At 49.0% G+C, this 25146-nt stretch overlaps 1 protein-coding gene across 11 annotated transcripts in view; it reads right to left on the minus strand.

Moving 5' to 3' along the window:
- Positions 1-25146, minus strand: part of jade2 (jade family PHD finger 2) — a 204093-nt gene that overhangs the window by 166952 nt on the left and 11995 nt on the right. For 8 of the 11 annotated variants that reach the window (XM_038795873.1, XM_038795874.1, XM_038795872.1 and 5 more), the window contains 2 exons: positions 12818-12892; positions 11409-11494 (listed from right to left, as the gene is read on the minus strand). In XM_038795873.1, coding sequence (XP_038651801.1) covers positions 11409-11494; positions 12818-12884 — 153 coding nt within the window. In that variant the 5' untranslated portion in view covers positions 12885-12892. Of the gene's footprint in view, positions 1-1290; positions 1341-11407; positions 11495-12817; positions 12893-25146 lie in introns of those variants that run through there. The other 3 variants (XM_038795878.1, XM_038795876.1, XM_038795877.1) reach the window with 3 other exon arrangements.

The raw sequence follows: 25146 nt of genomic DNA on the forward strand, positions 1-25146 counted from the left end.
AAGGCAAATGTCAAAGGGCAGCCTTCTGGTTCTCGGGACTTCTTGTGCGACAAACACAGATACAAAGCCAGGTGCACAAATACTCAACTGCAGAGGACCCAACTCTTAGGTGGCAAGTGTAATAACATTTGCAAACTGCAGGCAATTGGAATATAATCTGATGTCATTAAATTTGAGATCACGTGATCAATCCCTGAGGAATATGTCCAATCAGAGTTAGCAACTCCGAGACCTTGGTCACTGCTTAACTTTCACAGTTCCAGTGCGAAAGGCCGAATGTCTCAACTTACTCTTCACAAATCTATTACCCTCACCCACGTTAATATCCTGAAGAATAAACTAATCGCACATCAGTGAAGCTGGTAGCTGGTTGGCAAGAAGAGCAGACTTAATGGGCAAACAACACTTTATCACTGCACACCTAAATGGTATTATTACTACAACTCATCAATTGCCTCGCAGATGAGAGGTGGCACACTGACTTGAGTTCATCTAATAACCTTGGAATAAACAATAGGGTGTTTAATTACAACCACTGTAACTGAGCAATGATCGTCATATAAATCAGATCTATTATCAAGGAATCCCTTGCAGTTTTCAGTCACCCATGCTGTGAGGTCCTTCAGAGTTAAGCTCCTAAGCAAGACTTGAAACCCAAAATGTAAATTAACTCCAGATACTAGTTAGCAAATATTGAGCGAAATTCTCCGCCACCTGCCGCCGGCAAATGGGTTCCCAATGTGACAGAGTATCGGGCTTCAGGGATAGAAATGGGATCAGCGACAGGCACCGATCCGTTTGCGATGCTCCAGCCCCCCGCTGTCGGCGTTCTCGCCCATGTGCTGGCGGAGGATGATGCAACTTAGCATGCCAGGCACCATATTCTCCGGGTCCTTGTAATTCTCCGGTCCTCTGGGCCGGGAATCACGTGGGTGCTGATTACAACAGGCATGGACAAACATGGCCCTGATGTGGTGGACCTCGCCATCGGTCAAGAGGGTAACCCTTCAAGGAGGCTGCCCCAAATTCCACCCAAGGGCCACCCTTCCCCCCCCCCTCCAATGCCAGACCTCCCAACCCCACCACCTCAGAGCCCCCTTAAATAAAGAGACCCCCAGAGATCCCCATGCATCCCCCCCCCCCCCACAAAGACCCACTAGATAAAGGAAACCCCTACAGAGATACCCTAACTAAGGAACCCCTCCACAGACCTGCTAGTGAGGCCCCTGTCTGGAAGCTAGAGAGCAGTCCAGACAGGGGCAGAGAAATAAATACTGTTGTAACACTAACCTGGGCATAGACCTGCTGGCTCAAACCGAAGAAGCACCTCGAGTCCATTCCTGGAAAGAGAAAAGCAGTGACCTGTATTTAAACCCCTCAGATCCTTTAGCGACAAGCCATTCATTCATTTCTCTTAGTGGGTTGTGATTGACAGCTTCCACAAACACAGCTGTGAGCCTTCCTTCATGCATCTCCCTTCATGGATGAGTAACTCTCAAGTGTTATAATCACAATGCACGATGTTTACAAACACCAACCACTTCAAAGAGTTAAGTACTGTCAATTACCAGCTCAGCACTTCAAAATCACTAAAGCGTGATGGGGTGGTGGGGGGGGGGGGGGGGGGGGGGGGGGGGGGTTAGAGTGCACTTAAATCTCTTTGAAGTGGTTGATGTTTGTAAACATTCTGGTTAAAGCACTTCAAGTGTTACTCACAATGAAGGGAGATGAAAGAAGCAAGGCTCACAGCTGTGTTTGTGGAGGCTGTCAACCAAAGCCCACTATGGGGAATGAATGAATGGCTTGCAGCTAAAGGATCTGGGGAATTTAAACACAGGTCACTGCTTTTCTCTTTCCAGAAATGGGCACGTGGTGCTTCCTCTGTCTGAGCAAGCAGGTGTAAGCCACGGTGGGGGTTACAACAGTAATTTTTTTAACTGCCCTTGTCTGGACTACTCTTTAGCTTCCAAACAGAGGTTTCTTTTCTGGGGGGGGGGGTCTGTGGGGATTCCTTTAGTTAGGGAGCCCTGTAATTTGGGGGTCTCTGGAGGGGTCCTCTAGTTAGGGGGTCTCTGGTAGAGTCCCCCTACTCAAGGGGTTTGTGGGGTCCCTTTAGTTAGGAGGTCATGGGGAGGTCCGTTTAGTTGGGGAGTCCCTTTAGTTATGGGGTCCCTTTAGTTACAGGGCCTGGGGGGGGGGGGGGGTTAGTTAGGGGATCTCTGGGGGGTCCCTTTAGTTATGGGATGTGTGGGAGGGGTCCTTCTATTCAGTTGGTCTTCGGGACAGGCAGGTCAGGTCACTCCTGTACTTGGGGAAGGGGGTACCCTGAAAATCCAGGGGTGGGGGGAAGCGGCACTGCTTTGCGATGCGGGGAGGGATGGTGGCCAGCCACGGGACCTCACTATCGAGCCGCCCACTCAAAATGGCGGCTCAATAGCAGGATTCCCTCGGGAGTTCCTCATATTCCTCGCCATACATAAATTTGCATGGTGAGGGATACGGAATTGCTTCCTGATCGACGCTCCCAGCGGGAGCACAGATCAGTTCCAATTCACCTCCAGCGGGAGAACATAATCTCCCAAACAGAGAATCCCGGCCATTGTGTACATCTTTGTTGATCTGACCAGTTAGATGATGCTGTACATAAATTTTCTTTTATCTATATTTCCTTGATTCAATGGTTTATCTCTGAAATCACCTTTAAAAGCCTATTTGACTTTATCTTTCAAGTACATTTAGGGTCTATAACAGCACATCACAAATCACCCAAATGCTTGTTTAATGAGCAGGCCAGTTGGCTTTTAAAATATTATCTAATATTTTCTGGCATGACAAACAATCCAATAGACCCTCCCATCAGAGACCACCACTCCCACATCAAAGACGCCCCTCCCATAAGTCACCCCTGCCTGAAAGATAAAGAGCAGAAGCAAAGAAATAAATCACTGCTTTAAAACCTACCTGTCTCCTAAACCTGCTGCTTCAGGCTGACGAAGCAGCAGCTGTAACCTAATAGAAAGCAAAACCACATCACCAGGGTTTAAACCACCTCAGATTCTTTGGTCTGAAAGTTTTCTATGTACTTCAAAGAGAAAAGGCGGCTGTAATTGACAGCTTCCAGACAACCAGGTGTCTGGATTGTTTAATTTCATTTCCCTTCATGCTTGAATGGATCTCAAGTACCCTGCTGTGAAATTAATCACCAGCACTTAACGCTTAGATGTTTATAAACATTGCGGTCAGGTTCTACTTTTGGCTCCAATGGATTTGGGGGATGCCTAGCGTAAATATTTACCCCCCTTGTCCCACCGCATCAAGGCCACGCTGGAAAATACTTGTACCAATCCATGCCTGCATGAATCCCGGAGAATCATGGAGGCATAGAGAATCCAGTGTTCAGCCCATTAATAGGATGCAAATGGGTACAATTGACCTATTTGCATCCTCCCGTTGGCGCAGGGGGTGAACCTCAATGCCGCCACCAGTGGGAGACAGGAGCATCGGGAACTCTGCTACCGGCGACGGGGAATCCAGCCCATAATCTTTTGAAAACTAGAAGAGTACACAAATTGGATCACTGCTTTGTTTCTCATTTTATTTTGAGAAAGCTAATAATATTTCATCTTACACCATGATTGTCAATAAACAGATTTAATAACTGTTGTACTGATCATGATTTGTTTGCATCGTTCAGCTCTATTTTTCACAAATTTTATCTCTTCCATAGTCCCAGTAGTCAGGTCAATTTGATACAAAATATTTTCATTATTTTGCAAATTATCTCTCAAGACCCAGTGATAAAGCAACAACGCACTTTTCTCTGGGGTTTCGAGAATCTTTTTCTATGTGACGGGGAATTAGTGATCAAGCTAATCACTGTTTATGTGACAGACAGCAAATCGAGGCACATGGACAAGTTAACAGACAAACTGCATCAAGGGGAATTACCACAGAGATCATATTTTACTGGACAAACGTTCTCCCCGCTGAGGAAATCCATCAGTGCCGGAATAGGTACATCTATTATAAAAATCTGTGTACCAATGACAAGTTGTGCTAATGGCACCTAGTGGTAGTTAACAGATACTGTAACCACTTCTTAGCTGTCTGAGAAGACCTCTGCCACTAGGCAAAATAAATTATCCAAACATCTTTTACTCTTCTATGTGCTGGCTTCTTTAAATAAAGAATGAATTTAGTAAATCAGCAGGCAATCTTCCCTCAGCAAGAAGCAAGACAGGAAATGCTGGATCATTGCACTAGAAAAGTGGCAATTAAAGGGACTGCTCTCATGGAAGGGGGAATGTAAACAAAGAATCCAAAGATGATCACCTAAATATATGGACGAACGATAGGAAAACAGGGAACTACATTGAACTGAAGGGGCAATTAATCATAAAGCACTAGGTCACTGAGAGCACAAGAATCAGAAGCACCAAGCGGAGAAGACACAGGATTAAATCAAAGAAAGAAATTGCATGACAATGCTCACCTTAATTATGAAAATTATTATACCGCTGATGGAAATCATTAACAAACATCAGCAGTCAAAAACAATGCTCAAATCTCTCATTTATTTTGCTCATGGCAACATGCGTTTCCAATACAGGCTGCTTGTAGGGTCTTTCCAATGAAAAAGAATAAGGCAAGATAATAAAATAAATCCCATCCTGAACAGGACCCGTATGGCTGGGCAACATGTGCAGCCTCTTGTCCTCATCACATTATGTGCCTAAGATTAGATTTGCAGTCTTTAAATCCTCCTCACACAGCAATTTGATTAGAATACTTGAAGGTGGTAAGTATGATCAGAACGACTTAAGGAATTGCACTACTGCACTACAGGTGGCACCCTGTTACTCTGTACTGCCATATGTGAAACCATCACATGGAGAACAAAAAGAAAACTCACGAGTTTCACCCTAGTATTGTTATGTGCCTTTTTAACAAACAGAATGGCAGCAAAGACAACTTATGACATAATTATTTCCCCTCGCATTCATGTGGACAAGTTGTTATGAATCTCATGAATCATATGGTGTATTCGGCGATAGCCATTTCTGATCATGCCCCACATTTAATGGATCTGGAGCTGGGGGAGGGGAAGGATCAGCGCCCGCTGTGGAGGATGGATGTGGGGCTTTTGGCAGAGGAGGAAGTGTGCGGGCGGATCCGTAGGGGCATAGAGGGGTATCTAGAAACCAATGATAACGGGGAGGTGCAAGTTGGGGTGGTTTGGGAAGCACTAAAGGCAGTAGTCAGAGGGGAGCTGATATCTATTCGGGCGCACAGGGACGGTATGGGACAATTGGGCGCGGCCGTTTTGGCGCGGCCATTTGGACGCAGCCGTTTGGGCGCCATGGGACAATTGGGCGCAGCCAATTTGGCGCGGCCGTTTGGGCGCAGACGACAGAAAATTTTTTCGTTTTTGTGGCTAGTAAATTGTTGCAAATTGTTGCAAGTAAATTTAAAAACCTTAAATTAGTTCATTTAATTTAGTTAATTTGGTGATTATGAGCAAGGCTCCTCAAGTACTCGATAGCATCCATGTTTTCAAATTTAAGAACAGTTTCATGTATTCTTCTATCTTTATTGTAAATTAAAAACCTTAAATTAGTTCATTTAGTTAAAAACCTTAAATTAGTTCATTTAGTTAAAAACCTTAAATTAGTTCATTTAGTTTAGTTCATTTGGTAATTATGAGCAAGGCTCCTCAAGTACTCGATAGCATCCATGTTTTCAAATTTAAGAACAGTTTCATGTATTCTTTTATCTGCATCTCTATACTTTTTTAGTTTTTGTGGCGGTTCATGGCCGGCTAATAACCTTTCATAATATGCATCTCTACCTTCCTGTACTTTACACAGGCCATCAATTAGTTTCCATATGGTGGGATGATGCATGCCAAGTTCATATTTCAATCGACGGTGGGCTGCCTCCGCATTATTGTTTGTGCGGTCTTCCCCGTTTAATGTTCTCTGATAAAGGTTCCAAATCTCAGGGCGAAATAAAGGTGTTCGTCTACCATTTCCTCGTCTGTTCAGACGACCAACATATGTATCTTCAAACCAGTTGAGTAAATCTTGAAGTTCTTGCGGCAGTTGGGTCGCTAAAGCATCCAGATATTCATCGATTTTGTTCAAAGGTACAAAGGCAATGGCAATAATCATTTTAGCTTTTAACGCGAAATCTGGATCAGTGTTATACAAACTACGGAACCCCATACTAGCTAGATGTTTTTGCATATTTTGAGCTAAATGAAAAAAACATCCTTTTATTTGAACATCAGGGAATATGTCTTTCATAGCACTGTGCGCAGCTTGTTCATAATCACAGACGATTGAACTGGGTTTCAAGTTGGGTTCGATTTTTTCAATAATGCGAACATTCTCGCATATGTGGTGCGTTGCTTGTTGGGCAAAAGAGCATAAACCGTAGGAGTAACTCCTCCGTGTTTTTTTACCATAATTACATAAATCTGAGAAAAGAGGCTGGGAGCAATACTGAATGTGCCATCTGCAAACCACATATCAGATGTCAATAAGTGCTGTAGCCAGCTCTGTCTTCCGAAGATTAATATCCGGTCGTGACCTGGTCCGCTATCACAAAGTAAAAAAATTTCTTCCACTCCTGGTTGAGGGACATATATCCTGTAGCATTCTGGCACAATCAATTGTTGTAAATCACTTGGATTGGTGGGGGCGTTCAATACATAATTACGCTTTCTGCTTATCATTCTCCTCAAAGCAGATATATTAGGAATGGCTGGTAGACTAGCTTGGGATATGTCTGTCAAACATTAATTAACAACTACAGTCGGTGCCTCAAGGGTTTCCTGTGCTCTCTTTTTATTTTAGTTTTCACGAGTGCAACCTCTACTTGTGCAGCAGAAGCATCATGCGAATGGCTGTTCAGCTGCCTCACCACGTTTGCAGCTTTAGTATGGAGCCGTGCTTTGCACCGGTTTTTTTGCTCACAACGCCAAAATTTCACTTCGCTGTCACCTTTGCTTGTTTTGTCAAAGACGTAAAGGAATCCGTTATGAACAAATTTTTCTTTACCACGTTTCGTTGATACTGCCTCAGCCATCATATGGGTATGCGAATTGGTTTAGTTAAAAAATATATAAAAAGATGGTGATAGAACGCACCAGCACCCAACTCAACGCACCCGCACCAGCAGCCAACTCACCTGAGGCTAATTCACAAATAAAGAAATGTTATTTTGGCGCCAAAACGTCCGGCGCCAAAACAGCTGGCGCCAAAACGGCTGGCGCCAAAACGGCCGCGCCCAAATGGCTGCGCCAAAACGTACCTAACCCGCACAGGGAGAGGGGGAAGAGGGTCGAGAGGGAGAGGCTGGTGGAGGAAATGGTAAGGGTGGATAGGAGATATGCAGACACCCCGGAGGAGGGGCTTTTGAGGAAGCGGCGCAATCTCCAAGCGGAATTTGACATTTTAACCACCGGAAGGCGGAGGCACAGTGGAGGAGGTTGCAGGGGGCGGTATATGAGTACGGGGAGAAGGCAAGTCGGATGTTGGCTCACCAGCTCCGGAAGCGGGAGGCATCTAGAGAAATTGGGGGAGCCACGGATGCAGGAGGGAACTTGGTGCGGGGTGGAAAGGACATCAATGGGGTGTTCAGATCCTTTTACGAGGGGCTGTTCCGGGCGGTGCCCCCCAGGGAAGCAGGTGGGATGGACCGCTTTTTGGATAGGCTGGAGTTCCCAAGAGTAAGGGACGAGCGGGTGGAGGGTTAGGGGGGCCCAATTGAGTTGGAGGAGCTGGTGGAGGCGTTGGGAAGTATGCAGACAGGGAAAGCGCCGGGGCCTGATGGGTTCCCGGTGGAATTTTACAAGAAATTTTCAGATTTGCTGGGCCCTCTGCTTGTGAAAACCCTGAATGAGGCTAGGGAGGGGAGGGCTCTGCCCCCAACGATGTCCAGGGCAATTATCTCTTTGCTCCTGAAGCGGGACAAGGACACCCTTCAGTGTGGGTCTTACAGGCCGATCTCGCTCCTTAATGTAGAAGTCAAGTTGTTGGCAAAGGTGCTGTCCAGGAGGGTGGAGGATGTGATCCTGACGGTGATTCATGAGGATCAAACGGGGTTTGTAATGGGGAGACAACTGAATGCCAACGTGCAGAGGCTCCTTAATGTCATGATGATGGCGCCGGCGGCTGGGGATCGGTTGTCGCTGTACGCAGATGATCTGCTGTTGTATGTCGCGGATCCGGCTGAGGGGATGCCAGAGGTGCTGAAGATACTTGAGGAGTTTGGGGACTTTTCGGGCTATAATCTCAATGTGAGGAAAAGTGAGCTATTTGTCCTGCACCCGGGGGATCAGGAGAGGGAGATAGGTGAACTCCCGTTGAAGAGGGCTGAGAGGAGCTTTAGGTATCTTGGGATCCCGGTGGCTAGGACCTGGGGGGCCATGCATAGGTTTAACTTTTCGAGGCTGGTGGGGCAGATGAAGGAGGAGTTTAGGAGGTGGGACGCGCTACCGCTTTCGTTGGCGGGCAGGGTCCAGTCGATTAAGATGACAGTGCTCCCAAGATTTTTGTTTATTTTCCAGTGCCTCCCCATATTGATCCCAAAGGCTTTTTTCAGAAGGGTGAATAAGTCGATTCTGGGGTTTGTGTGGGCGCGGAAGGCCCCGAGAGTAAGGAGGGTATTTTTGGAGCGAAGAAGGGAGGTAGTGGGCCTGGCGCTGCCCAACCTGTGTGGATATTATTGGGCGGCGAACGTGGCAATGATTCACAGGTGGGTGACGGAAGGGGAGGGTGACGCATGGAAGAGATTGGAGGTGGCGTCCTGTGCGGGTACGAGTCTGGAGGCTTTGGCGTCCCTTAAAATCTGGGGATAGTGGAGACGGCATAGGGGGGAAATGAAGGCCTCAGTTTGGACCCCAATACGGGGCAATCACCGTTTTGCGCCGGGGAGAACGGGTGGGGGATTTGGCACAGGGCAGGCATCAGACAGTTTGGGGACCTCTTCCTGGATGGGAAGTTCGCGACACTGGAGGAGCTGGTGGGGAAGTGGAACCTCCCCCCTTGGAACGCTTTTAGGTATATGCAGGTCAGGGCATTTGTTAAGAGGCAGGTGGCGGAGTTTCCGCAGCTGCCGCCAAGGGGGGTGCAAGATAGGGTGCTTTTGGGGCCGTGGGCCGGTGAAGGAAAGATCTCGGCTATTTACCAGCTGATGCAGGAGGAGGAGGAGGCCTCAGTAGAAGAGCTCAAAGCGAAGTGAGAGGAAGAGCTAGGGGAAGAAATTGAAGATGGAACGTGGCTGGACGCCCTGGAGAGGGTGAATTCCTCCTCCTCTTACGTACAGCTCGCCTAATTCAGCTGAAGGTGCAGCATAGGGCTCACATGACAGGGGCAAGGATGAGCCGGTTCTTCGGAGGGGAAGACAGGTGTGGGAGGTGTTCGGGAGCCCCGGCGAACCACACCCATATGTTCCGGGCTTGTCCGGCCTTGGAGAGGTTTTGGAAGAGGGTGGCGGGGACTTTGTCGGAAGTGGTCGGGTCTAGGGTCTAGCCGGGCTGGGGGCTCGCGATCTTTGAGGTAGCTTCGGAGCCGGGAGTGCAGGAGGCAAGAGAGGCCGGCATTCTGGCCTTTGCGTCTCTAGTAGCCCGGCGCAGGATTCTGTTACAGTGGAGGGATACGCGGTCCCCGAGTTCGGAGGCCTGGATCAACGACATGGCTGGGTTCATCAAGTTGGAGAGGATGAAGTTTGCCCTGAGGGGGTCGGGGATGGTCAGGGGGTTTGTTTTTGCGGCGGTGGGTTTGCTATGTTGTTATTTTCTTCTTTCTTGTATTGCTGTTGGTTTTTTGTTATTATTTATTTTGGGAGGGGTGAGTTATTTTCTTGTGTTGGTGTGGAAACACGCCTTGTTTGTTTTAAATTGTGGGGAGAAAATTTGTTATTGAAAAACTTGAATAAAAATTTTTTTTTTTTTAAATGAATCATATGGTAGAGGCTCCACTGTATACACGAACAGGAGCAGCAGAATTTTTACATTCATTTTTCCAAAGACTAAGCCCCCCCCCCCCCCCCAGCGATTCTCCGGGCCCCGATGGGCCGAGTGGCCGATGAGTTTGGCCGAGTTCCGCCGGCGTGGATTACACACGGCGGGACCTGGCAGATGAGTGTGCAGGGGCCGTCCTGAGGGGGGGGGGGGGGGGGGGGGGGGGGTCCGCCACGGTGGCCTGGCCCGCGATCGGGGCCTACCGATCGGCGGGTGGGCTGGTTCAGTGGGGGCCTACTTTACTCCGCGCCGGGCCCCTGTAGGGCTCCGCCAGAGTGCTCAGGGACCAGTGCGGAGAAGGGAACCCCTGTGCATGCATGGGAATACGCCCGCCGTTCCGGGCATACGTGGAAATACACTGGCTGTTCCGCGTGTGCGTGGACTCACACGGGCCGTTCCCTACCGGTTGGAGCAGCAGGGACGACTCCAGCGGCAACCTAGCCCACTAGAAAGGTGAGAATTCCTCAGTTTCAGGGGCCGTTGACGTCGGAGTCGTTGCCGCCGGCGTGGGGACATAACCCCATTTTTAGAGAATCCCACCCTACATTTTTTAATAAAAGAACGCATTGGTATCATTTTTATAGAAAAATATTGGCAATTATTGGTCGATATCAACTATGCTGGTCTTTTATCTTAAGAAAGATGCTCTGACTGGGTGTCATCGTAGCACTTCCTGTGCTACACAGAAAGTTGCATAGTAACATATCGTGCAAAGTAAACCACGCCCTTTACCTAAAATGTCCAAATAAGTCAACACTATCTAAAGCCCATTAGAGACAAGGGTGGGGAAATTGGTATTCGGTGATTATGCAAATGTTGCCTTGCACCACAGTAAGTTTTCTTTTCCATTTAGCTACCAGATAAAATGGGTACCACCTTACCCCCAAGGCCTTGAAACTAGGAGCCCATTCGGACTCTCATGTTCAACTCTAAGGAGTCAGTAATAAATTCAATTAGTTCACATGGAGCAAACATTCGTACAAAAATGATGTTCCCAATATTTATTATATGTGCTAGCGGCTTCTAATCACAGAACATCAATACTATAGAAATGTATTTTTAATCTACTGCTTGCTGTTCAATTTGGATCATTTCTGAAGCATACATATTGAACAGAAATATGCACTAATATCAATTGGCAAGAATGACTGAAAATCTGTTTATTCATTCATTGAATCTACCAAATAATCTGCACTGGGTCAGAACTGTATCGTAAAATCAAACCAAGCAGCCCCTTTGGCTGAAGTTTAGTTCCCTCTAGTTTGCATAAGAAGCAGTGCTGCTGATAAACAAGTCTATGCCTGACCATTATGTTGAAGTGAATATGTGAAAAAAATGATACGATGTATTGACGAGAGAATTGTAAAATGAACTAACACACCTCGGAAGGTTTCTTCTCATCCTGCCTTGTCCAGGGGTGCTTTGTATTTGCAGTCTTAGAACTTTGACACCATAATGTTATGTGACCTTGGAAAAAGAGGTCAAAAAAGGTTTTAGACTCTGCTGATGACAATGAAAGAGAATTGTGCACACTAACCTGACACCATTGGATTAGTAAAATAAAGCAACCAAATGAAAACCAACTGATTTAGAAGGTGCAGTAAATCTATAGTAACAGCCAACGCTCAAATAAAAGCCAACAGGAGAGTCACTGGAGTCAATTTCGAGGTCATTTGCCACAATTAATGATGGTACAGAAGTGGATGAAAGTAGCGGGAACACTTGATTCTGTTCTTTTTCATAGTTCCACTCTCATTTCCTGGCCAATAGGATGGGCGATGAACTGTTCCCAGGCCTCTTCCAACATTGCTCCACAGTTTATCAAGTAGGAGCAATCATTTCTCATTCTTTTCCAAGAGGAAAAACCTGGGTATCAGACAGCTACCTCTGTCCAACGTCATACAAAAGGTCAGAAACCCATTGTCCTAGAACTACAAGGTGAAGCAGTATCATCACTCAGTAGCGTAGAATACTGGAATGCCATTAATATTGAACGGTCTTCAACCTGTAATTGAAGGCACTTCTTAAGTTATCATTTTTTGTTTTGGTGTTAAATTCTTAATTCTTATGACTTGGATTTTAAATGCGACGAGCAGATGCTGTGGGAAGCTGTGGAAGCGGGCATATCTTCCACTCCCACGCAGTCCCCCCCCCCCCCCCCCTTTACCATCCGAAGCCATTGCAGTATTACCTGCCGGCATTCTGACTCGTTGCTGGCCTCCTCCTGCCTCCCAAGAAATAGTGGCAGAGGCGGGGTGGCCCTTAAATGGACAATTAACTGGCACAAGAACAGAGGGCCACATGATGCCTTCCCCATTGCTTGTAGAATTACGACAGGATGGGTGGGTAGGTGCCAGGGAAGACACCTTTTAGGCCTCCTCACCTGTACACACCCACAGGTGAGCATAAAATTCTGCATTATGCATTTGGCGATAATAATAACATTACAGTTTATTTTATGCCAGGATATACAGTGTTAATTATTAGATGTGGTTCATGATTGAATCCAAATCCTTATTTAGCACAGAGCACAATGAAATCTTCATTTTAGCTACATTAGTGCATGGGTATTTAAACTCAATCTTCATCACTGATTCACCAACTGTTATCAATTTTTGACAGATTTTAAAGGTGTACATTTGCAAGCTTCCACGTCCATTTGTCACAGTCTAGCTAGATGAGAGCAAGGATTTAAAAATATTTTTGGATTGCCAACACTTAGAAACACTTTATGACCATTCACTCCGTTTCCTAAAAAGACATTTCAAGTCCACCGATTGAGTTTCTTACTGTCAGTGGTGTCCGAGTCCTCACTGCTGGTGGAGAACTTCCTCCGCTTCATTATTTCATTATCCATCTGAAGATCTGCAATAATTACAAACAATCCCCATCAATTTCTTTTTTTTTAAAAGCTATAGTTTATTGGAGGTATATCAAATAAGTACAAAGACAAGTATAATCAAAGAGCCATAACAAACTGCAAAGCAGTAACATATAACACTATAATAATACAAGATGGTAAACCCGCCATATATACAAACCCTACACCCTCTCCTCGTGTTTTTTTTAAAGCAAAATATCCCTCAACCTGCCCCTTCCCCCAAACAAGAAAATAACTAATATATCCCTCTATGCCCCCCCACCCCCTCTCACATTTTAGTACTTCTTGAAGAAGTTTTTTTTAAAAAATAATTTTTATTGAAATTTTTTACAGAAAATATAACAAACAATAAAACATAATAAGTATAACACCCCCAAGACCACAGCAACGCATGTATCACACTCCCCCCCCCCCCCCCCCCCACCCTCCCAAACCCAGTAAACAGCAAGAGAGCTTAAAAATAAATTTAAATTAAATAAACATAGTCAACCCTTTTTCCCCCCCTCCCCCCCGGGTGACTGCTGTTGCTGACCCAGTACCCTATCGCTGAGCCAGAAAGTTGAGGAAAGGTTGCCACCGCCTAAAGAACCCTTGTACCGATCCTCTCAGGGCGAATTTAACCTTCTCCAGCTTAATAAAACCCGCCATATCATTGATCCAGGTCTCCATGCTTGGGGGTCTCGCATCCTTCCACTGTAGCAAGATCCTCCGCCGGGCTACTAGGGACGCAAAGGCCAAAACACCGGCCTCTCTCACCTCCTGCACTCCCGGCTCCACCGCAACCCCAAAAATCGCGAGTCCCCAGCCTGGCTTGACCCTGGATCCTACCACCCTCGACACCGTCCTCGCCACCCCCTTCCAGAACTCCTCCAGTGCCGGGCATGCCCAGAACATATGGGCATGGTTCGCTGGACTCCCCGAACACCTGACACACCTGTCTTCGCCCCCAAAGAACCTACTCATCCTAGACCCGGACATGTGGGCCCGGTGCAGCACCTTGAATTGGATGAGGCCAAGCCGCGCACATGAGGAGGAAGAGTTAACCCTCTCCAGGGCATCAGCCCATGTCCCATCTTCAATCTGTTCCCCCAGATCCCCCTCCCACTTTGCCTTTAGCTCCTCTACTGACGCCTCCTCCACGTCCTGCATTACCTTGTAGATATCAGATATCTTCCCATCCCCGACCCAGACCCCCGAAAGCACCCTGTCACTCACCCCCCTCGCGGGAAGCAAAGGGAATCCCTCCACCTGCCGCCTAGCAAACGCCTTTACCTGCAGGTACCTGAACATGTTCCCCGAGGGGAGCCCAAATTTCTCCTCCAACTCCCCCAGGCTCGCAAACCTCCCATCAATAATCAGGTCCCTCAGCTGTCTGATGCCCGCTCTGTTCCAACCCTGGAACCCCCCATCAATGTTCCCCAGGACGAACTGATGGTTCTCCCTTAGCGGAGCCTCCATCGAGCCCCCCCCATGTCACCTCCACTGCCCTCAAATCTTGAGGGTAGCCGCAACCACCAGACTCGTGGTATACCTCGTAGGAGGGAGCGGCAACGGCGCCGTTACCAGGGCCCCCAGGCTTGTGCCTCCACAGGACGTCATCTCCAACCGTTTCCATGCTGTCCCCTCCCCCTCCACCACCCACTTGCGCACCATCAACACATTGGCCGCCAAGTAATACCACAAGAGATTGGGTAGCGCCAGCCCCCCACCATCTCTACCCCGCTCCAAGAAGACCCTCTTCACCCTCGGGGTCCCATGCGCCCAAACAAAGCTCATGATGCTGCTGGTCACCCTCCTAAAAAAGGCCCTAGGGATAAAGATGGGCAAACACTGAAAAAGGAACAAGAACCTCGGGAGTACCGTCATTTTGACGGACTGCACCCTACCCGCCAGCGATAGCGGCACCATGTCCCACCTTTTGAATTCCTCCTCTATCTGCTCCACAAAACCTGGTAAAATTAAGCTTGTGGAGAGTCCCCCAACTCCTGGCCACCTGCACCCCCAGGTACCTAAAACTCTTCACCGCCCTCTTAAACGGGAGCCTCCCAATTCCCTCCTCCTGATCACCCGGGTGCACTACAAATACCTCGCTCTTGCCCAGATTCAGCTTATAGCCCGAGAAGCTTCCAAACTCAGCCAACAGCTCCATCACCCCCGGCATTCCCCCCTCTGGGTCCGCCACATACAGCAGCAGGTCGTCCGCATACAGCGATACCCGATGTTCCTCCCCACCCTGCACCAGACCCCTCCACCTCCCCGACTCCCTCAATGCCAAAGCCAGAGGTTCAATCGCCAGTGCAAAAAGCAAGAGGGACAGGGGGGACAGGGGGCATCCCTGCCTGGTCCCACGGTTGAGCCTGAAGTACTCTGATCTCCTTCCATTAGTAACTACACTCGCCATCGGGGCATCATAAAGCAACCTCACCCATTTGATGAACCCCTCCCCAAATCCAAACCGCTCCAGCACCTCCCACAGGTACCCCCACTCAACTCTATCAAACGCCTTCTCTGCATCCAGCGCCACCACTATCTCCGCCTCCCCCTCCACCGCCGGCATCATAATAACATTTAACAATCTCCGCACATTCGTGTTAAGCTGTATTCCCTTGACAAATCCTGTCTGATCCTCGTGTATCACCCCTGGCACACAGTCCTCTATCCTGGTGGCCAGGATCTTCGCCAGCAACTTAGCATCCACATTGAGGAACGAGATTGGCCTGTATGATCCACACTGAAAGGGGTCCTTATCCCGCTTCAGGATCAAAGAAATCAGCGCCCGTGACATTGTCAGGGGCAAGGCCCCCCCCCCCCCCCCCCCCCCCCCCCCTCCCCTCCCCTCCCATGACTCATTGAAGGCTCGCACCAACAGGGGGCCCACCAGGTCCGCATACTTTTTATAAAATTCCACCGGGAACCCATCCGGCCCTGGCGCCTTACCTGACTGCATTTGACCAATCCCCCTGACTAGCTCCTCCAACTCTATCGGCGCCCCCTTCCCCTCCACCAGCTCCTCCTGCACCTTTGGGAAACGTAGCCTGTTCATGAAGCTATCCCCCCCCCCCCCCCCCCCCCACCAGTGGCTCCGACCGGTACAGTTCCTCGTAAAAGTCCCTAAAGACCCCGTTCACCTCTGCCCCCTTCCGCACCACATTCCCACCCTTATCCATCACTCCACCAATTTCCCTAGCCGCACCTCGCCTGCGGAGCTGATGCGCCAGCATCCTGCTCGCCTTCTCCCCATACTCATAAACCACGCCTTGCGCCTTCCTCCACTGTGTCTCCGCCTTTCTGGTGGTCAGCAAGTCGAACCTGGCCTGCAAGCTCCGCCGTTCCCCCAGCAATCCCTCCTCCGGGGCCTCCGCGTACCTCCTATCCACATCCAGGAGCTCCCCCATCAGTCTCTCCCTCTCCCTCCTTTCCCTATGGGCCCAGATGGAAATCAGCTCCCCCCGGATCACTGCCTTCAGAGCCTCCCAAACCATCCCCACCCGGACCTCCCCCGTGTCGTTGGGCTCAAGATACCCCTCAATACTTCCCCGGACCCTCCTACACACCTCCTCATCAGCCAGCAACCCCACGTACAGACACCACAGCGGGCGCTGGTCCCGCGCCTCCCCCATCTCCAGATCGACCCAGTGCGGAGCATGGTCTGAAATTGCTATGGCCGAATACTCGGCATCCTGCACCCTCGGGATCAATCCTCTGCTCAGGACGGAAAAATCTATTCGGGAGTAAACCCTATGCACATGGGAGAAAAAGGAGTACTCCCGCGCCCTCGGCCTCCCAAACCTCCAGGGATCCACCCCTCCCATCTGGTCCATAAACCCCCTCAGCACCTTGGCCGCCGCCGGTCTCCTACCAGTTCTTGAACTGGACCGGTCTAGTGGGAGATCCAGCACCGTGTTAAAGTCTCCCCCCATGATCAGGCCCCCTGCCTCCAGGTCCGGAATGCGGCCCAACATACGCCTCATAAAGCCAGCATCATCCCAATTCGGGGCATACACGTTTACCAGCACCACCTTCTCTCCCTGCAGCCTACCCTTCACCATAACAAATCTGCCCTCCTTGTCCGCCACTACCTCAGACGCCTCGAATGCCACCCTCTTCCCCACTAGAATCGCCACCCCCCGGTTCTTCACGTCTAATCCTGAGTGGAAAACCTGCCCTACCCACCCCTTCCTCAGACGAACCTGGTCCGCCACCTCAAGTGGGTCTCCTGGAGCATAGCCACGTCCGCCTTCAGCCCCTTCAAATGAGAAAATACCCGAGCCCGCTTAACCGGCCCATTCAGCCCCCTCACATTCCAGGTGATCAGCCGGATCAGAGGGCACCCCCCCCCCCCCCCCCCCCCTCCGCCGCCGACTAGCCATAGCTCATCGACTGCTCACCCCAGGCCAGCACACCCCGCCCGACCCGTTCCCCATGACGATACCGCCTCTCCTCTACCCCTCGGCCCACACCAGCTCCTTCCTGGCCATTCCAGCAGCAAGCCGGTATTCCCCGCCCCCTCCCCCTACCCCAAGGCTAGGAACCCTCCTAGCCGCGACGCACCCTCCATGGTACTTCCGTGAGTCAGCTGACTTCTGCTGACCCCGGCAACTCCCGCCAAAACCCGGCCCCTCCCGACATGGGGTCATCCCCCCTCCTGCCACACCTCTTTGGCACCACTTCAGCGTGGGAAAAAACCAGTACACTGCCAGCTCCACCCCTCCTGCCCCGCAGCGCAGGAAACCAGAGGAAAGCCCGCGCTTTCACGCTGCCCCACCCCACCTTTCTGACGCAGCTCCCAAACTCCAGCTCCACCCCATCCGCCAGCCCCGTACAGAAGAAAAAACCCCCAACATTCCCCACATAACACAAAACCATACCCAACAGAACCACCCGGAAACAGAGCAAGAACCAGCATAAAAAACACATGTCAAAATTACAAAAACAGCAACAGCAAAACCAGCAACGACCGTAGTACACAGGACCCCGCAGCCCCCAGTTCGAGTCCAGCTTCTCCGCCTGTACAAAGGCCCACGCCTCCTCCGGGGACTTGAAGTAGTAGTGCCGGTCCTTATACGTTACCCACAGACGCGCAGGCTGCAGCATTCCAAATTTGACCTGCTTGGCATGCAGCACCGCCTTCGTCCGGTTAAACTCGGCCCGCCGCTTAGCCACCTCCGCACTCCAGTCCTGGTAGATTCGCACTACCGAATTCTCCCACTTACTGCTCCTCTCTTTCTTGGCCCAGCGCAGCACGCACTCCCGGTCACTGAACCGATGGAACCGCACCAGCACCGCGGGGTTTCATTCGTCTTGGGCCTCCTGGCCAGCACTCTGTGGGCTCCCTCAAGCTCCAGGGGCAAATGGAAGGACCCCGCCCCCATCAACGAGTTCAGCATCGTGGTCACATAGGACGGAAGATCCGACCCCTCCAGCCCCTCCGCCAGGCCCAGGATCCTCAAATTCTTTCGCCTCGTGCGAAAGTCCAGCTCCTCCAAGCGGTCTTGCCACTTTTTGTGAAGTGCCTCGTGCATCTCCACCTTCCCCACGAGGACCACGGCCTCCTCCTCCGGATTAGTGGCCTGCCGCTGCAACTCCTGAATGGCCGCCCGGATCTCAAGCAGCTTGTTGGTAGTCGCATTCAGGAAGTCCAGCAACTCAGCCTTCAGCTCCGCAAAACAGCGCAGAAGAGCAGCTTGCTGCTCCTGCGCCCACTTCCACCAATCCTCGGGTGCTCCGCCGGCCGCCATTTTGTCCTCCTTCCCCCGCTTTTTCTGGGGAGCTGCTGCAGCCTTTTCCTTTGCCCCACTTATGGTGCGCACCATAAATTTCGGGGAATGTTCCTCCAAACACCTTCCCCCACCGGGAATCGTCGAAACAGCGCCGTTTGGGGCCCTAAACAGGCCCGAAAGTCCTTTGATAGCGGGAGCTGTCGAACGTGCGGTGTAGCTCCGCATCACCACAACCGGAAGTCCCCCCTTCTTGAAGAAGTTGATGAACGCTTCCACCTCACAGAGAACCACTCATCCATCCCTTTAACAGCAAACTTAAATTTTTCCAAGTGGAGGAATTCAGCTAAGTCCAACACTTGACGATTCCGAGGCCCACCAATTCAGCAGGATCCTCCTCCGGGCTATTGTCGCCAATTTCGGTAGAAGTCAATTTATACTCCATGTGGAGCCTCTGTCGCTCAAGTAGCGTCTCTTCAGACAAATCCGAGTATTTACGATCAGCCTCCAAATTGGCCTCCAAAAGCCTAGACTGTTCTGCTTGCTGCACCCTCAATCTGTGCGAACGGATCGAGATGAGCTCTCCCCTAATCACAGCTTTCAGTGTCTCTCATATACCGGCGGAAACTTCGCCCGTGTCGTTCTGGTCCAAGTAATTACGAATAGCCCCCTCACAAACCCCTTTGTCTTAAAGAAGACCTATATCCAATCTCCACCAGGGCCTTTGTGGAGCCGCCCTCTCTGTCCGTAGATCCACCTAGTGCAGTGCATGATCAGACACCACAACCGTCGAGTATTCCGCCCCAGCCACTTGTGTCATCAATGTCTTGTCCATAACAAAAATGTATATCCGGGAATAACCCTTATAGACATGAGAAAAGGAGACATCCCTCGACCTGGATCTCACAAAGCGCCACAGATCCATGCGCCCCTTTCCCCATAAGCTGCATAAATTCCGACATCTCCCTGGCCATCGCCGACATTCTCCTGGGTCGAGAGCACGGATGATCTAACTCCGGGTTTAGCTCTGTGTTAAAATCTCCGCCAAGAATCAATCTGCGAGTATCCAAATCTAGGATCAATGGCAAATTCCGCCTCATGAAATCTCCATCATCTGTTTGGGGTGTAGATGTTGCCCAGCACAATTCCCTCCAACCTCCCACTCACCACCCGGATCGGTCACGATCTTTGCGACTATGAAAGCCATCTTCCTGCTGATCAACACAGCCATCCTTCTCGTCTTCATGTCAATCCCCGAATGGAAGACCTGACCCACCCAGCCAGCCCTTCCTTAGTCTCGTCTGGTCCACCACCTTCAAGTGAGTTTCCTGTAGAAATATTAAGTCCGCCTTTAAGTTCTTTAAATGTGTGAAAAGCGTGACCTCTTAAAACGTTCATTTAGTCCCCAGATGTTCGAGGTCACCATTGAGTAAGGGGGCACGCACCTCACCTCTCTTCCCCCCCCCCACTTAAATTAGCCATATATATGTCTAAGCCAATGGCCCATGGTTGTCATTCCAATGAGGCTTCTGTAAGGTGTTCACCACCATAGACTCTGATACCACTTCGTCCGAACCGCACTCTCAACGTCAGCTGTCTCACGCCCTCCATCCCATCCCCAATCAAACGAAGATAACTAAAACTCTATCCCCTCTCTCCATCTCCATATCGTTCCCCGCATCTTTTCCTTTTACTAGCGTTCCCGCCAGCATGGTGGCCCCACACAAGGCCTATGCCTTCCCTGGTCCCACCTCAACACCCACACCAAACACATCATAAACACTGTCCCGCCCCCTACACTTCTACCAAAACCCAAAACAATCCCAACATAAGCAAAAAAAATCGGAGGAGAATAATAGACAAAGGGAAAAAGAGAAACACAAATAAACAACCCACCAAACTATAAATAACACAATTAAAACCCAGTCCAACATATTTACAAACTCCTGATTCCCTAGTCACGCAGAAACATGCTCGCTTCTTCTGGAGTGTCCAAATAATGCTGATTCCAGAACGTGACCTATAGACGAGGCAGATAAAGTACCCCTAATTTCACGCCTTCCTTATGTAGGATTGCCTTGACCCTATTGAATCCGGCCCGACACTTAGCCAGCTCTGTGCCCTAATCTGGATAGACTTGGATCACGCTCCCCTCCCATGTACGCTTCTTCATATGTCGAGCCCATTTCAGCCCTTGGCTGCTCGTCTGTCTTTGGCTTCCTTCTCAGCAGTCCATGTGCTCCATCGACCTCAAGGAAACGATCAAAGGCTCTCTCCCCATAAATTTCTGCACCGTCCAACATCTGTGCAGTGTATTCCGTGACCTGCAAACCCTCAATCCCCTCCGGCAGCCCCACTATGCAACAGTTTTGGCGTCGCTTGCGGTTTTCAAGTTCGTTCACCTTGTCACGCGACTTCTTATGGCTGTCAGCCACAAGGTAAATTCCGCTTCTAACAAGGTCAGTCGGTCCTCGTGGTCGGCCACGGAGCCCTTCATTTTCTGCAGCGACGCACCCTGGCCTTCACGTTTCTCTTCCATTCTTTCCACAGCCGCCTGGATCGGGTCTGTGACCCTGGCCAGGTGTTTCGAGGTTTCTAGCTGCTGATTTTTAAATTGAAGCGTTCGGACGTCCACCGACTGATCGGTTGACCATTTCGGCAGAAGTGTCGACTCCGAGCCTGCCCCCATCACACCTTCTACCACACTCTCCAAGGCCTCGCAGTCCACATGCAGCTGTTTTTTTGCCCCTGCTAATCTTGGGAGGGCGAGTGCCGGACATGACTAAAATCAGAGCTGCTCTTGTCTTTTGAAGATTGCAAAGCAATCCAACCGCGTCGGCCGCCCAATTAGGATTACCGGGTCGAAATATACTTCCCTGTGCGGGAGCCACCAAGTTTGTGAGTGTCTCCAACACAGTCCCTAACGGAAATCAATCTCCATCAATTTAAACATCTGCACAATGTTACCAGAATAATAGTTTTAGGTTAAAATTAGAAGAACAGCTTCTCCCACACTTAACGGCACATCTTTGGGTTGTGGGGGTGGAACCAACACAAACTTGGGGAGAATGTGCAAACTCCGCAGACAGGGATTCAAGGGCGGGGCTGAACCCGGGTCCTCAACGCCGTAGACAGCAGTGCTAATCATTGCGCCACTATGCCGCCCAAATGCTGACAGATTTAATCTCAGACTGTTACCAGGAAGAGGGATGGAGTTAGGAGTTAGGCAATGGAGTGTGAAGCAGGGAACCCAAAACAGTCTTCCCAGTATAGAAGACATGTTCAAGGATGTAAAACCTCCATGGAAACAGGATTCATACTACAACTGGGTTTACAGTCAGTGGGAACGTGCATTCTGGAGATTTACAACAACAACCTTTACTTACATATCACCTTTAAAGAAAAATAAACATTCCATGGCACTCTACAGAATTCTAATCTGACAAAAAGTCAAAGGTATTAAGGGGGATAACCAAACATTGGTCAAAGCATGGGTTTAAAGGAGGGAGGTGGAAAGGGTTTTGTGATAGGAGCAAGGGGATCTCATTGGCTGAAAACATGGCCACCGTGATGGAAGGGAGGGAGAACGGGTGCCCAAAAGGAGATGGTCAGAGAAATGGGAGAGTTTTAGAAGGTCAGAAGAGGATAAAGAGATAAGGAGGGAGGAAGATTATCAAGGGATGGAAGTATGAGTATGAGAATCTTAAACTGAGACATTGGGGAGACAGCAGGTCAGCAAGGACATGGGCGATGGGAGAGCAGACTTGGTACAGAATAGGTTATAAGCAGCAGACCTTTGGATGGGCTGAAGCTTACTGAGAATGACAGGTCAAACAGGAGAGAAATTGAATACTTGAGTCTGAAGGAGACAAAAAAAAGAGTTTTAACAGCAGCTGGCAGACAGGGGTCGAGCCAGGCAATGTCATGGAGCTGAAATCGCCTGTCCTTGTGATGTACAGGATATGGGGTTGGAAGTTCAGATTGGGTCAGAATAGAGCACTGAGGATGAGAACAGTCTGGTTCAATCTGAGCCATGGATAGGATGGAATCAGAAGCTCAGAGGTTGTGGTGGGTTCCAAAGACAATGGCATCAGTCTTCCCAATGCATAGAAGAAATAATGACTCATCTCAAGACATGTATGATGGGAGACTACAGGTAGCAAGCTACATATCATCTTTCCGGATTTGGAAGCCAGAAAGCAACTTTTTATTGAGAGCTATCATGGGACCAGCTGTTTTGCTGATTAGTGGAAAATCATATCCTGGGGTTAGTCCAATGGTGACACCTTTGTAAGGCCACCACTTCTCAGGGCAACAGCATATTCCAGCTTTCTGGCATATTCCTTCAAAGTATCATGCAAGTGGGAAAGTAGCATTTAGAAGGCTGGACCAGGCTGCCCAGGTGGATGTTCAAATACAGCATGCAGCTGGTCCTTCCCAGGACCGAAAAGGCAATGAAAAAGAGGACCATCGTAGTGCCGTGAACCCTTTGCACCTCCTCGGTAATCAAGCCCATTGCATGATATTGGCCCACAGTATCAACTTACGACAGCAACCTGTATTTATACAGTGCCTTTAATGTAATAAAATGCCCCAAGGCTTTAACGGGGGCCATGCAGAATGAACAAGGAGTATAATGGTTATTAGTCACTCTAGAATTGGCTACGATAAAAGAGAAGGTTCATTTATGTCATGCATTCACAGAGGAGTCGTCATACAAGAGTGAAGGCACTCATCTTGCTCATGGAGATTGCAAATACCGGCAAACTTCCATAGGGGTGTAGATCGGAGATGTCATGAGGTTTCGGGTCATTAATTGCATTGAAGGAATTGTCATTTCTCTGCCATGGAGTCCTCCGAGTGAGGGTCTTTCTGAGGAGCCATTTCAGACTCCACTGCCTTCAAAGCAGCTATTGTTACCTTCCCAGAAAATCTCAAAAATTTGGGTGGCAGGGCACATCTGGCATTAGCTATGCAAGATACTTGTTTTGCATCATATTGATGAGCTCCTCCTAATCCATCAAGGCAACAGAAAATCCTCTTTCAGGCCCCAATGGACCTGCAAGGTCAGAAAATGGCAGAGATCAGAGATGAACTGATAACTCTAATAGAGGAATGTGCTTTCTTATAGCATTCCTCAGCTGCTGTTCTTGCCACCTGCAGCTGGGTCATTGTCCAACGTATTATTCGTTACACTTTGTCACCTACAAGCCACCCAATCAAATGACAATTATCCGTGAAGAGGATAGGGAGATCAGAATTCCTAAGGACGAAGGCTACCTAGCAACAACTAGTCACAATTGATTTGGACAATGGTATATTCCTTTCCATTGATAATATTGAAGGGGGGAGGGGGGTAGCTGTCAGAGTTTGCAATGTTGCATACATTTCACCTGTTGCATCATGCACTTTGAGAAACGCAGCACCATGATAGAACTGGAATGTCTTCTCATATTGCTACCTTGCTGGCATGCCAAACTGGACGAATTCTCCACCTCTCCTAAAAACATATGTGCCACCTACCCGTCAAATGAAAATCCAAATGGCAACCCAAGCAATGTTACATATATCTCCTGTTACTGCTCAGAACAACCATGCCCAAACATTGAGTGCACTGGTAACTTTCCTAGACACTGAGAAAGATATCCAAACAAATGATTGTGTTTGCAGGCTTTCCTGCTGATGTTGGCACTGCTTCCCTGCAGCATTTTCAGGGAAGTACATTCTCACACCGAGCTTCTAACTAAGATCTTCCGAAAGGCCTACCGTGTCTATTAATTCAGGGGGGGGGGGATGCCAACATAGAATCTGGTAGTTTTAACTGAGAAACTCTTGCTAAAGTGGAGGGTCAAAATATCTGTCATAATACTGGCTCACAAGCCAAAAGAGAGGAGATCAGCTGCTTCCAGCTATAAAGCTCCGTAATCCCGCTTGTGAATCGAGTGAATGCTCTTCAGAGTTTCTCCACGCTCCAAATCAAAACACCTCATGGCCAGCAACAGGTCTACCTCTTTCATTCCATGTTAAGTTACCTTGCTGTATTCAGGGCCCAAGTTATAAATTGTAGCTACTTCCACAACCAATTGCAATGAGCTTCAAGCAGCAACAACACTTATTTCAGGAAGGTTGGAAATTTCCTCTACTGGAAACTCAGCGGAAATTAGTCCTGCCCCAAATTCCAAGTCGCATAAGCCCAGAGTGTTATTCCAGCACTAATGATACACCAGAATTATTGCTTTTTTCCATTTGCATTAGGCTATTTATCTTGCCTTGGTTTATTTTTTTTCCTGTGTGCTATTTTTGCTTCTCCTGTTTTATTTGTTCATCCTATCACATGCCCACCCATTTCCAAATCGGAATGACACTCATGTAATCTGTTCCCCTGCACTCCTGTCAATATTGTTATCAAGCTAGCCAGTAAAAATTGCAAGAGAATGTCTTAAATGAATTTAAACCAATTTTCTTTCCCATCTTTTGGCAAAATACATTATGTCACTGCTCCTGATATTTTTGACCAATAT

Source organism: Scyliorhinus canicula, chromosome 4 (genome assembly GCF_902713615.1).
Source record: "Scyliorhinus canicula chromosome 4, sScyCan1.1, whole genome shotgun sequence".
In the NCBI taxonomy this organism is placed as follows: Eukaryota; Metazoa; Chordata; class Chondrichthyes; order Carcharhiniformes; family Scyliorhinidae; genus Scyliorhinus; species Scyliorhinus canicula.